General features: G+C 37.8%; 1 protein-coding gene across 2 annotated transcripts in view; it reads right to left on the bottom strand.

Annotated features, from left to right (window-relative positions):
- Rap1gds1 (RAP1, GTP-GDP dissociation stimulator 1) overlaps nt 1-15,277 on the bottom strand; it is a gene marked incomplete in the record, with an annotated part of 153,488 nt that overhangs the window by 15,720 nt on the left and 122,491 nt on the right. The window contains 6 exon segments of one of the 2 annotated variants that reach the window (XM_013517446.1): nt 762-888; nt 10,050-10,189; nt 10,923-11,048; nt 11,724-11,858; nt 13,781-13,912; nt 14,344-14,487. In XM_013517446.1, coding sequence (XP_013372900.1) covers nt 762-888; nt 10,050-10,189; nt 10,923-11,048; nt 11,724-11,858; nt 13,781-13,912; nt 14,344-14,487 — 804 coding nt within the window. 2 annotated transcript variants of the gene reach the window in all.

Genomic DNA, 15,277 nt, shown 5'->3' with positions numbered 1-15,277 from the left:
GAAGGATATGAGTCTGAAGGGTGCAAAGAAAACACATAATTGTGTGTGAGTGAGCAAAGTGAAATGTGAGTCTAAGGTCCCCTGGACTCAGGTGGGGACCCAGACTAAAAGATGCCTGAGCAGCCAGCTGGTCTAGCTGCTGGGCTGGAAGGAAAGCCTGAGGCTGACAGAATCAGGACCAGTGGTGGCTCCCGAGGTGGGAGGGATGAAGCAGGGGTCATCTTTCCATTTCAAAGTGAGCAGGAAGGTTGCAAGCAAAGGGGCAGCTCCAACCTGTGGCTGAGTAGGCAAAGTCCTGTAGGGCCTACGGAGGTTTACAGGAAAAATCAAATTACAAGTCTTACCTGTTAAACATACTTTTATTTTTTTGCAATTAGTTGATTAACTAGGGTGTTTAAAGCATTTCTTATATATTGCAAGTTCTTGAATTGCAATTATAGGGTTAGCTTATAGGGCACTTTATCTCAAGTATTTTCTGTGAGGCCTGCTGAAAATATTTTCTATACTCTCTAAGTGGCTATAATCTGCCTGAGATATTACTTAAAAGTTAAACCAACCATAGAACATTGGTCTAAATGTTGCCAGAAGCACAACCAAAAGAAATAACTGTGGTAGCAACCTATTTAACAAGATTTTCCATGTATTCAGATACAAGTACACACTGCCAAAATGCTTCCAGTTAAGGTTCTGACTCAAAACTTTGTACGTCCTTTATACAAGATAAAAATAGGAGAAAATAAGTTTGTCATTTAAGTACTTACCCAATTCTAAAGCTGCTATTAGTGCCAAAGCAACAAGGGCTTCGTTCTGCATTATTACATGTTCACTAGTTGCCATGGTGACTAGATGCTTGATGCCACCACTCTGTACAATGGCTTTAATTACATCCTACAATAAATAAATATCATGGAATTATACAATTTAATTCTAAACATAAAGGAACTGCATTATAATCAGCCAATTCATTGTTAGGTTGAGTGGTTTTGTGAATGTCTGGTATGAACCATTTCATCTTAACCATAAAATTTTTCTTCACAAAAGGAAAAAAGCTTTTTGCTTTAAATAAATTCATCAAAAGATGTCAACTTACACTGAGTGAGTGAAAAAGATCATTGAACTTCATGTGGGATAAGAGAGAGGACTAGGAGCTACCAAACTCAAAGATACAAAAGCACCACTGCCCTCATGTTGCCCTCCCCCAGGATCCACAAGAGAAGACTTGCAATTTAAAAAATAGTTCTAAAATTTTTATGATAGTGCCAGATCCTCTGGATACAGTTTTTATAAATACTTTTGGAAAAAGTACCTTTTGCCCCTGATTCACTCTGACAAATATGGCAACTGGACTGCATGCTGAAGGACTGAGCAGAACTTTCACCCAAATCCTTTCTTCCCCCTTTCTCATGGCGGCCAAACTGGTTCACAGCAGGGGGACAGCACATAGGGCTTCTGACTCCCACCTGTAACACCGGCTTTGCGCCAACAACACAGCAAGCTACTACGCACTCCGTGATTCCACCTGTGCCACTGGATGATGTGTCTGACTGATAAAAGTTGTTACACAGAAAGCATACATAGCAATATACGGAGAAAGTTAGATGGAAAAAAAATCACTTATTTCTAGGAACCATTCTGTTTTCATTCCTTTGAGGGCTGTGTTGACATAGAATTCAGATTAAATATGATTTAGAGGAACTCTCGAATTTAGAAAACTTTAAAGGTAATATCTTTTGCTAATTTTTGCTACTTTTAGTGATCTGAAGTAAGCTCTAGATATTTTAAAAAGTATCCTGTTCAAGTTAGCTTCAAAAGTGTATTATAAATATTTTTCAAATTAAGTAGATAAATATTTGAAAAAAGGTTTCTTTCATGCTTCCATTTATGCATATTATAAGAACTACTGACAGAAAATCTCTGCTTGGCACCCACACTTGTTTAGTGACCAGAAGTTGAAACTGGTGGAGTTTCAGGGCTGAGTTGTACAGGAGCTGAACTCTGGCACTCAGGCTTTTCCCGCTAGCCTTTCCTAGAAAAGTGAGAGACAGCCTTTTAACTCTTTTCTAACCTTCCAATTTACTGCTTTCTTGGTGAAAGTTTATTTCCATCATAACTCTTAAAATGAGGAAGTATTTGATAAAAAAACACAAAATGTCCTACTAGTAAAGAGCACAAGACATTATGGATGCACCGTTAAGTCCTTGTACCTTCCACTGACCCTGAAAGTCCACTGGAGTAGAGACCGGGGCATGGATAAAGGAAGTCTGACATCAGAAATGAACAGTCCCTCCCTTAAATCGAAATAAAGCTTCTTTTTCAGTGCTCTTCCCAAAACATATCTGAATATTTCCTTTGCCACTTCCAGGACAAAATGCCTGTCCTCTCCATCTATTTCAATAAATGTTTATTGGTATTTTATGTTTCTATTTCTCAAGGAGTTCTCTTATTGAAAACTGAGTTTTGGTATACAGAAAACTAAAGCAAATGACCTATGCTAACAATTTCATCTATTTAGCATATATGGTCAACTTGTCCCCGATTACTGAAACAAACAGTTCAAGACTTTGTTAAAAGCTATATACAAGACGTGGATCACAACAGAATGTTCTGAAATAGGACTGGATTGGAGAGCAATGAATTAAGATGGCAGGCTGCCACAACCACTGAGTCACCTAATTTTTTTTTCCTTCATTGTATTATCGAAGTTTTCTCAGTATGGGATTTAAGTAAATGTTTCTTGGATGAATGAGCAAAAAAAAAAAAAAAGAAAAGTACAAACTTTATAGGCAGGAGACTTTACAGTCCTAGCCTAAAGGAAAACATTTAATTCCCTGGTTTTGACATCTGCAGTTGCGAACGTCCGGTCAGCTAGCCCAGGACACTTTCTCAAGGGAAGCTGTGAATTTACCTACTGGCATAGAACAGGAATATTCTGCATGTGGCTTAGATGACTAAGTGTAAAACCTTGTGAGTCAGTGCAGACTTTTGAACAGCTGAACTTTACAAGAGAATTTAGTGATTTTTAAAGGAATGTGATCTTCAAAGTTTAAGAATTAAATATGGGTGGCACAAACACAGCTGCAGTCCTGTAAGCTACAACCCTGCAAGCTGTGGGTTCCCTGTTCCATGAGGGGCTGGTACATGACAGCTCAAAGACTTGTCACTCATGGAAGTGCCATCAGGGTAGGGGTGCAGTAGCAGCCACCACAGAAACAACCCAAGGAGTCCAAAGTGCAGAACTTCAAGTTCAATTAGAGAAGTAGAACACAGAACCTGGAGTATCAATGCTGAAACAAAGAATCTCTGAAACTCTTAGAGATGTTCATAACTCTTAAGGATCTTCTTGAGCTGAGATCTCAGGACACTGCATACTCGTAGTACCACAGGGTTGGAAGCACATCCCCCTAGACGTGGTTTTCCAGAAAAGGAGAAGGCCCAGTAAAGCTGCCAAGTGAGGTACCTACCCTCACAAGCCCCTCACAAACACTACATCAAACATTGGTACACCCACCCTTTAACAGAAGGAACAAATGAGGACATGGAGAGAGATGGACTAGAAAGGACTGTTGCTTTCACTCAATATCTGTAGTACAGCTGCTACGACAGGCAGTGACTTAAATAATATTTATAGGTACTATAGTGAAGTGGAAAGAAAGCCTATGATACAATGGGACACTATGACGGGTGTGACCGTATGGCCTTCCTCATTCAGTATTTTGCAGACCACATTCTGAAAGAAACACACCATTTTCCACTTGGGAAGAGAAGCAAGGCAGTCTATTTCTGCTGCCAATGTCTGTGCTCAGCAGAAACGACTCCTACCCTTAAGTGGTGCCACTGCTGAGTCTTAGAAAGGATGGTTACTTCAACTACTCTGTCAGTCTACATCGGTCCAATGACCTGGATGTGCCCGTAAACCAATGAGATTAGCAAAGGGCTTTGTGAGAGAGGGAAGAACAAAATTTACCAGTGATTTCACGGACATGCTGTATGAAGTGCTGTCAAGTACTCTCAGGTGTTAGCCAATGACTGTGGAGTTTAAAGCATCAAAACTGTAGAGTCTCTTAATGGAAATCCACTTGCATTCACGCAACCAATTAAATAAGCTGTGCTCCAAGCAGTTGACTCTGAGTTGTCCATCTGTGTAAATCCTGTCTGCGAGGACACTGAACCCTTCTTAAACTACCAGCTGTAATTCCCATCCAAGGACCTTGCACTCAAAGTCCAGATATCTCTGACATGGAGGAGTGTAATACTTACTGATTGTTATTGTTTGTGTCTGGATGTATCCCACACCCCATGCAAGCCTCATGCAGTTTTAAATGGGCCTTTTTCGGAGGTTGCTGAACTTAGTATGTGTGCAATACAGAGATTAAGGGTGGGTGATTGCTGGATCAGTCCAGTGAGTGGACTGGCACCACCTTAGTCCCAGAAGCCTGGATAGAGTATAAAAGGGGCAGAAGACACTTCTAACTGCTAAGAGTCAGTTGTTGATTTTGCTGTCTTCCACTGCCATGAACTATTGCCCTTCTGCTATGTACCACCCTGACTTGGAGCCAGCCAATTATAGACTGAAAACTCTACAAACTGCTTACTAAATAAACCTTTTCCCTAATATCTTCAGGTGTAAGGTATTTTATCTAAACAAGGACAAAAAAGTAACTAAAACATTGACCAAGGAAGGAAGTCACACATTAAGTAGGTGCGCACCTTTAGGAACAGAGATAAAGCAGTCCTAGACATCCCATATAGTCAAAGTGAGCTACTTTCACTTCAAAACATACTGCAAAGCTACAGTAAACCAAACAGCATGATACTGACATGAAAAACCAGGTAAATAGGCTAGTGAAACAGAACAGAGTACCTAGAAGTAATCCCATCCATTTACAGCCACCAATTCTTGACAAGAATGTCCAAAAAACATACTGTAAAGGAGAAGTCTCTTCAATCAATGGTGCTGGAAGAACTGGCTATTCACATGCCAAAGAATGAAACTTGACTCCCATCTCTTACCCTATAGCAGTGAAGGTGGACCTTCTAGTGCTTTCATTAATAACAGCCCTCTGCAGCATGTATGCCATAGCTTAGCCAGCACTGCCCTAAACCAACTCAAAAGGGATCAAAGACAAAAAAATTGTGAAGCTATTGGAAGAAAATACAGGGGAAACACTTCAATTAAAAATGACTAAAGAATATGAATACATATTTCTCTACAGAAGAAATTCAAATGGGCATCAAATTTATGAAAATATGCTCCACTTCATTACCAATGGAAATGCATGTTGAAACTACAATGAAAGATCATTTTACTCCAGTCAGAATGGTTATTAAATAACAAATGCTAGTAGTGATGTGGAGAAAAGGGAACTCTTACACACTACTACTGGGAGTGTAAATTAGTATAGCCATTATGGAGAACAATTTGGTAGTTGCTAAAGAAACTAGAAGTAGGTCTACCAGGAGGCCTCAATGCACACACATACAAAGACAATGATATCAGTACATCAGACATACACTTACCTTATGTGACCAGGTTTGTTCCTGTACTATTTACAATAGTTAACATAGGGAACCAACTTAGATAGTCATTAGTGAATCAATGGATAAAGAAAACATGATATGTATTCAAAATGGAATATTATTTAGCAATAAAAAGAATGATATATTATCACATGCAGCAAAATGGATGGAAGTGAAGGTCAATATGTTAAATAAGTTAGAGAAAGGCAAATACCACTTGGTCTCTCTCATAGTTAACTTAAAGGCCAATGAGACTATATATTAGTGATTATTAGAAGCTGGGAAGAGTTGGCGGGTAGGTAGGAGGAACAGCAGGAAACTGGGTAACAAGGTACCCAAACAGAATTAGAAATACTAAATTCTAGTGTTCAATAGCACAGCAGGGGCCTCACAATAGTCAGTTATACATTTAATGAATAAGTAGAAGGAAGAGCTAGGAGGTTTCAAACAAAAACATGAGGAAAAGGAAACATCAACTACCTGATTTTATCTATATGTGTACTGAAATATCTCCCTTATTCCATAAATACATAGTTATTAGGTTAATTGAAATTACATAAATGTTAGCTACCCTAACTTTATCATTACAGCGTATACGTGTATCAAATTATTGAACTTTACTTCATAAAATGTGTACAACTAAAATAAACAAATTTGCAATCTACAGGGTCACACTGTTACTGAGGAGTAGTGCAAGGGTTCAAGCTGGTGCTTTCTCCGAGCCACAGTATACAGAAAACATCTGGCCAAGTGGTGGCCTGAGAAGAGAGCTTCTTCCAGGGGGAGGCTGGCACTGAAGGACAGGGCAGGTCCCAGTAGGACAGGCACCATGCAACCTGGCACTGAGAACTATGGGGCTCTGTCGGAGACACAGCACTTTCCTGTTGCCATACGTGCATGACAATTTGGAATAAGATCTTTAAAATAACTTCCAGTCTCTCTGTATAGGATTGCACCTTTGACTTGAGATCCATCCCCAGTCATGGAATTAAAGATGATTAAATTCTTACATTACTTTGGTTGGTTAATGCCCCGAAGGACCAATAATCACACCCTGCATAACTGAAAGGGGATGGCAGAAATGGGAGGCTTTGGAAAGTTGCTGGTCTTAAAATCGTTCCTAATCTCAGATAAGAAATATTTGTGTGCTGACAACAAACCAAAAGTGTATGAAGAAATACAAGTAGAGAGCTGTGATTCCCAACAGCTGGTTAAAGATAGAAATGTAACAAATCTGTACCTAGTGTTTAATTATTTTAAAATGTTATTGCAGAATAGCATTTTCCAAAGTACACTACAGTATTAGATGCTACTTGTAAAACAATCCTTTGTCAAATATTCTGGAAACTAGCAGATCATATAAAGTTAAGGAGTTCCTCTAGAATATTACTGTGTCCCGTGAACCCCAAAGGTAAGAGAAAGGGAGGGACTATTTCTGTAGTCAACTTGACCATACAACCATTTTTGCTTTTGGAACATTATTTTGCGATTACTATTTGATGGAACACATTTTCAGAACTTCTGCTCAAAAGAAACCAACTCCACTTTAACAGTTTTTAAATTTAAAAATAATTTAAACAAATAGTTCTGATCTGGAGCTCATGCAAAGAATATACCCATGATTCTGATCATTCAAGTGTGTGAACCAAGATTTCTACTGCTGCTTAGTAGTAGTGTACTCCCAACTGTAAGAAAGATATGTAAAGGGAAAAAAAAGCCATCCGTAATGAATTATATACCTAAAGCCAAGTGTGACTACGAAGGCGCAATCCTATAAATTTTCCAATTGTTTACTGTGACACATACACATCAGGCTAGGAAAGTACAATGTCCTATTTCTTCTGTATTTCAAAGGACCTACATGAATACTTAAAAATTTTTTTGAGGGTACAAGGTTAGGTGAGGGGAAGGGAAATCTATAATATATGAAATTCACAGCAATGTCATAAAAATCACCTTCAACTTAATATTATTTAGTTAATACTTAATAATATTAGCATTTGACTAGTTTTCACTACTACATACTGTTATTTAAAAAGCTGAGATGAATTCTTCTGTGAACACATTTTTGGGTCTACTAATGGTTTGGTTGTACTGGTACTGTTTTACCGTAATAAATTAATTGTGACTTTGTTGGCCTTACTACCATGTGTAATAGGAATTTTATCCGAGAGTTCCAAACTCAGATGCAAGGAATAAGTTGTTCTTATTTATAAGGTAGTAAAACAGTTAGGATTTGCCTGAACTCTAAGCTAACGGTGGGAATACCTACGGTACAGAGCAAAGGGATTCAAGGATTAAGAGATTTTTAGAGGTAAACCCCTCCAAAAAGCATAGGAGGACCAGCTGTAAGCAAGTGAAGGAGTGTTAGCTGCACCTCTTTCTATTGCGTCTTATTTTGATGAATGGCACAACCCAACCTGGAGCCAAGCCCCAAACCTGGAACTATCTACAAGAGGTCCTCTTCCTGGAAACCTCTGTGGCCCCTCCTCAAGTCCACCTCCTCTTTTCCAACGCTACTCACTGCTACTGGTCAGCTAAACCACAAAATGAAACAGTGAAATCTGTGTGTGACTAAACTGTTAATCAGTATTAGCAATTTCAAACTACTCAACCCAAAACCATTTTAATTCAGATGCTCACTGTCTCTCATGGATATTTTTTGATGACTTTTAGATGCCTCTTTCCACTAAATTCTAGAGTCATCTTTCTAGATGAAAACCAAGTAAGGGCACACTGTTGGTTAAATCCCGTTAAAAGCCCCACAGTTCTCCCGAGAAGCAAGTCCACACTCTCACTTAGCATATCACTCATTTCAGTCTCAGTTCTCACCCTCTCTGGCCACTGTCCATATAAACTCCCATGGCACGCTCTAGCAACACTGCTGCATTTGTGGTCTCCTTCTAAATTATGCTGTTTCTTATCGTTGTGCTTTTGCACACGTCCTCTTCACCTGAAAAGGTCCTTCCCTACTTTCTCTTTTCTTCCTGAGAGATTCGCAGTTAACCTGTAAAAGATTATGCTTCTGTGACAACACTGGGCCAGCCAGGCAGCAGTGGTCATTCTTCCCTCTGTTCACACCTGAACAGAGTATGTGGCTTTAATTCTGTACTCCACTAGCTTTTTATATTTAGATCCTCATGAGACAATTTCTTAAAATAACATCCTATTTTAATATTTATACTGTAAGCAGCTAAATATTAACCGTTAAATTGAACAAATGGGCTGGACAGAAGAGCTGTGATGGAGTGGGATCATTGTGCCATCCTTTCTTGACACCTGCCATCTTACTGATGCACTCCTCAGTCCTGTGTTGGTGCCAGTGAGAATGTACAGGCTCTTAGGCTGAGCTGGGTGAGACAGGAAGTAAGAGTCTTTCCCCAGCACATCTCAAGATGCGGCATTTATCTGATGGGAACACTCTTGAGATGAGCCAGCTGGGACAGCTATGATGATGACGTCTATTATTTACACGAAACAGACCAAAACAGTTTAAGGGACAGTTTACTTTTTTCTTTTGACATCTTTTTATCTGTTCTATAAATAAATGTTAATTTGAATTCCAAAGTGACTTTCTTCTCAGATACAACCACTACTGCAGTTGAACAATAAGTATACAGCTGCAATAGGCTCATCTTAGAAAACAGTGTAGAATACTATGATCTAGAGTAAACAAACTGCTGAATTTCTGGACTGGAGTCCCACCACTGTGATCTTTAAAATCACTCCTCTGTTCATTCACCATGTTCAGACAGCTACAGGGCTGAAACCAGACATCATATACCACCTAGGTGTCATTTAATTTCTTACCATCAAGAGCTGGCATGGTTGGTACCTAGGACACAGAAGATGTTTGACACTGATGCTGGTATTAGTAGTGGTGATGAAAATAAAACAATGTCAAGAGCAACAGCAACCTCTATCTAATGAATGTTTCTTATGTCCCTGGGATCAGTTGGACCACTTGGTAGACATGACTTCACCGAATCCTCACAATACTTGCAGGTAGGTGCTAACTCAGTTTTTATGAATTAATATTCCTAGATGTGATAACTGAAATAATAGATATAAAATGTGAACCTATCTCTATTTTATTCTAATGATTTACCTCCCTGAAAAACTTTCATTTTTTTTGGAGACAGTTATCTTGCTATGCAGTACAGGGGGCCTTAAAGTTGCTAAGTAGCTCAATCTGGCCTCAAACTTGTGATCCTCTGGCCTCAGCCTCCTGTATGAGGCCACTGTACCTAACCAAAGCCTTCCTCTTTTTTTTTTGGCAGTACCGGGAACTGAACTCATGACCTCACACTTGCCAGGCAGGCACTGTGTCGCTGAGCTATATCCCTGGCCCCTGAAGCCTTCCTCTTAACTATGATGGAACAAAACTAAATTTAAAAATCTCCATGTTCACTTTTTCTGAGTTTTTGATTATTATATTTCTATAAAACACATAAAAATGAAAGCTCATGTTGTAGGTGCTACAATGCTGGCCATTGTGGTGTTGTATGATCAGTGTTTCCTCTGAAACTTACTTTTGATTTACTATGTCGGATGAGGGCAGACAGCAGTCTGTTTGACTCCCCCATCACACCGGCATGGTCTTTGGCTTCACACCACTCCACTAACCGTTCCACTAATTTAACATTCTTCCCCAGTTGTTCAGCAGCTTCTGCTGTAGGAAAAAAGGCAAACAAAAAGAAATACTAATATCCAGTCATCTGAAAAAAACTGTTACAGATGTTAAGAGTGTGAAAAAAATTTATGTCTGAAAAACACAACACAGTAATTTTATTAAAGCAAAAACTAAAAATACTCTTTACCTGATAAGACTATTTGGCTTTTTCTAGGAAGCTGAGAGCTGTCACATAAAATACAAAAATAAATGACTTTATGTTGGTATTCTGTTAGTAATATGGCAGACTGTAACGCCGGATTTTTAAACAGACTCCAAGCAATCAATACAGAGGAGTTTAGAATTTAGAAATAGTGAAATAAACGTATTTCATTCCTAGCATGATTTTCATTACTATTTCTAAAAAAACAATGCTCACCCTGTTTGTAAAACTCTAAAAATTTTGACTGCCACTTTACTGAAACATGATTTTGAAGACACAGTAAATACTGGGTATGGAAAATCAAAACACAGAAATAGTCGGGAATCAATAATAAACCAATTTAAAGCCATGGTTATCTGTATGAATACAGGCAGTAAAATTTCCACCTAACGCCAGCTATAAGCAAGAGAACTAATGAATAAGGTTCTAAAACCAACCCCTTTTAACTTGTATTTGCCATTTATTTTTATGATTAAATAATTCTGAATGCTAAAAACCAAGTCTTTTTTCACTCAGAGGCATATTAAGAATATCACACATTAATGCTACTTGGGAAAGCATTTCTTTTACCTTGTGCATCTATTAACATTCTTAGTGTTCCCAGAAGTTTGAACTGCACAGGAGGCATTTCAGATTTAAGAAACTTCAAAACCGTCTCTGTGACCCCAGCTGATAACATTTTTGCTTTATTTACAACTAGAAAGAGAGAGATTACACTTAAAATGGTGTCAGCATTCTTGGATGATAAATATTCAATTCAACATCCATTTATTTTCTATGTAGAAAAAATCCTGTTATTTATCTGTAAATTCTAAGAATGGGGTTGGGTGTATATATATTATTTTCTTATTTGTCTATAGGAGTGTAACATACAAAATCCTATTTTTTAACCTAATCTCAAAACAATTACGTAATTTGTCAAGAAAATCTGAAAATGCTGAATTACTTACAAAAAGCACATTCCTTAACTTTACTTTTTTTTGAGACAGGGTTTTGCTATGCAGTTCAGGCTGGCTTTCAATTCACTTTGTAGCCCAGGCTGGCCTTGAACTTGCAGCAATTCTCCTGCCTCAACCTCCTGAGTGCTGGAATTACAGGCACACGCCACCATGCCTGGCTTATTCCTCAACTTTAATAAATCTTTTTCCTTATAACTGTCCTTTACTCAACTGAACTAATGTGTTGCAGACATTAATAAACAATATTACTGTTATTATCTCCACTTACTAATAAGAAAAGTGTGAACAATTTGAAGACTACTTTTTTTCCTTCTCCTGGTTCAGGAAGGTCCAAGAATCACATAGAATCATTATCTTTCCCCACTGATAGATTTTATTTTCTACAGAGTTCCCTCCTATTTTTACATCTTACCTGGAATGGCTAGATTTCTGAGGGCACTCAGGGCTGCATGCTGTACAGTTACATTTCCATCTTCCACATGTCTGTCCAATAAATCCATGAGTTTTTCTACAATTCCACTGTCTACCATATGAATGCAATTTCCATCTGAGTAAAACAAAAAATAATTTTATTCCTCTTTAAAAATATCTAGGAACATTTTGTAGTACTATTACTGTACCTGTTCACAATCTACATAGGGGAAAATGGAGCTGTGTCAAAATAAAATGAATTCTAACTATTTTTTCCCCTCAGATTTATAGATTTTTCATTTCCTAAACCTCCAATTAAGAAGATTCTTAGACAAAATTTTGAAAATCAGAAAAATGACCAAAAAAATCCCTCATGTAGCGTGTGATTACAGCGTATATCAGAAGCAGAAACTACATGCTTAAAACGTCTGACAATAGTTTTCACTTACAGTAAAGTATGCTTATGTTCTACCAATATTAGTGACAGTCATTTAACTTTTGTTGTCATGGCTGATACTCATTTCTCAAAGCAGAGAATTACAACGAATCCTTATTTATCTCACATTTATATTCAGTAATTACCAACATTTTGCCAGTCTTACTAATTTTATTATTACAGAATTATTTCCAAAAACAAGGAGTAAAAAATGGGATGTTAGCCATTTTAATACACAGATTGAGCAATCCTAATCTAAAACTCCAACATCTGAAATGCTTTAAAGTACAAATTATGGCCGGATGTTGTGGTACACGCCTGTGATCCCAGCACTTGGGAGGCTGAAATAGGAGGTTCACTGTGAGTTCGAGGCCAGCCTGGACTACATAAGGGAGACCCTGTCTCAAAAAAACAGGATGCAAATTATAGGAGATGGTGACATAATACAACTAGAAAATTTCACAACTGATTTCATGTGTTTAATCAGCCTCAAAACACAGGTACAGCAAAGATATTGCCTAAAATTACTTTCAGGCCTACAAAGTGTACAGGAAATTATATAAGTAAATTTCATGTGTACACTTGGGTTCTGTCACAAGCTATGTCTTTTTTTTTTTCCTGGTACTGGGAATCAAACTCAGGACTTTGTGCTTGCTAAGCAGGCGCTTGTGCCACTGAGCTATATCCCCAGCCCCTCAAGCTATCTCTTGTGTATATGCAAATATTACAAAATCTGAAAAATATCCCAAATCTGAAAACACTTCTGGTCTCCAGCATTTTGTATGAAGGATACTTAACCTGTACTACACATCAGCCACTCAAAATGCAATAGAATTAAGCTAAAAAGAAAAATAACTCACATTTGCTATAGTATGGGTTTTTTTTTTTTTTTTTTTTTTTGGTTTTTCTCCGGTACCGGGAACCGAACTCACGACCTTGCACTTGCCAGGCAGGCGCTTTGCCGCTGAGCTAAATCCCCAGCCCCTAGTATGGGTTTTTAGAGTGAAAAGCAAGAGTGCCAGATTTCATAAATAAACAGAAGTCTGTGTCTCTGAAATGTTAGTAAACAAAATTAAATATTCTGCAGTAAATCCTCGATTATTCATACTTGAGTTTTATGGATATATGTGTATAACTCAGGGCACAACAACCCTATGATGAATACTCAGCTTATTCAAGCAAAAAGACAATCACCAGGCCAAAGAACATATCCCCCGTATCAGATACTGTATATATTAGAATGGCACTAGAATTTCCTAAGATCTGCAGTGCAAAATATTAAAAAAGAAATACTTTTTGATCACTATTCATGATCAATAGCTAGCTAGCTATCTATCTATCTATCTATCTATCATTTATTTCTGGGTACCGGGAATCAAACTCAGGATCTTGCACTTGCCAGGCAGATGCTGTGCCGCAGAGCTATATCCCCAGCTCTCATGATCTTTAAGCTACCAAAACTTAAAATAAGACAGTCACTATAAGTATTGTAGACTGCTGAAAAATCAAGAAAGAAGCACACACATTTCTGAACTGTTACTGTTTTAAGTACATGTGACAGGAAATAAAAAAATTTAAAAAGGAGAACATTTGATTTACAAAGGGAGAACAAATATCTTTACCGTTTCTGGCAAAATTTGCAATTGCCAACGCGCCAGCAAGCTGTAACTGGTGGTTATTTGATGGAATCCAAGAAAGGACTCTTTGGAACACACTGCCTTTCCCGCCTTCAAACAGTTTCTGCATGGATTCATCTGGAGGTAAATAAAACAAAGAGTTAAACATTAATTAGGAGTAACAAACCCATATTCGTAAATGAATATACAACAGGAGAACTACACACCTCACAAATTAAGTTCATTATGTGAAATTAATGATTTTTCTCATTTTTGTAAGCTGTTAGTGGAGATTACAGAGTTTAGAAGCTTTCCAGTACAAGTTTCAATACCCATCTAGCTTTGGTCCAATTGGTACTATAGCTCTTTCTTCTACATGTCAGTCATTCAAATACTGAAGGACAGCAAGGATTCACCACCTCCAGGTCTTTCCATAGTGTGCTTAGGGTTTCAATATCATCACATCAATCAGGAGAGGAAAATGAGAAAATGCGTACTCTAGTATCTACCCAAGAAACTCAAAACACACAATCTGACAATCATTTTCTTTGGCATAAATTACAACTCACCTCCAAGAAGTAATAAAACCATTAGATCTGAAGCAGTTTTGAGTTCGGCAATGTCATCCTCTTTGTCACTATCTACCTTCTGCTGAACTATCTCTAGTAGACACTCTACCAGGCCTGCTTCAACCAGCTGTAGTTTAATAGCATCTAAGAATGGTGAAAAAAACAACCAAAATTTTAGATGAAATATGAGGTCTGGTATAAACAATCCATTATGTAACTAGGAAAAGGCATGACTTAGACACATCACCTTTAAAGATTTAACTTTCAAAACAAAGTAGCAGTACAGCTTAAATATACAAAAATTTTATTTCATTTTTGTCATTTGAAATTTATCCTGACAAGTGTTACATTTCCTAAACAAATCAATTCTCAGCTCTGAAGGCAACTATTACATTCTGGAATTCTAGACTTCCTGCTAAACTCAAAGGTAATGCTAGATTACATATTATATATGCCTATAACACACACACTTCTCATCTAAACTTAAAATACATCTACTAATGTGTCTTGAATACTACTGAAATATAAAGAGCTGTTAGTAAATTTCAACCTACACTAAAAGTATATACAGCCTCATATTTGTATAGATCTTAATTTGTGCGTGCGCGTGCATGTGCATGTGTGTGTTTACTGAAGATCTAACCCAGGACCTTCACATTGACATACATACCCAGTCCTTTTTTATTTTGAGAAAGGTCTTGCTAAGCTAAGTTGCCCAGCATGGGCTGAACTTTTGATCTTTCTTGATCAGTTTCCTGGAGTGCTGGGATTACAGGCATGTGCTATCACACCTGGCTAAATGTTAATTTTTCTGGTATAGTTCATCTATACCCTTCTTGTCTTGGTTACTTTTCTCTTGTTGCTGGGACAAAATACCTGATGCCCAAAATTAAGGAAGGAAAGGTTTATTTCACTTACAGTTTGTGGAGGTTTC

This window comes from Chinchilla lanigera, unplaced genomic scaffold, assembly GCF_000276665.1.
Source record: "Chinchilla lanigera isolate Chin_1 unplaced genomic scaffold, ChiLan1.0 scaffold00004, whole genome shotgun sequence".
In the NCBI taxonomy this organism is placed as follows: Eukaryota; Metazoa; Chordata; class Mammalia; order Rodentia; family Chinchillidae; genus Chinchilla; species Chinchilla lanigera.
The sequence above is the reverse complement of the archived record's forward strand: the minus strand, read 5'-3'. Positions and strand labels throughout refer to the sequence as shown.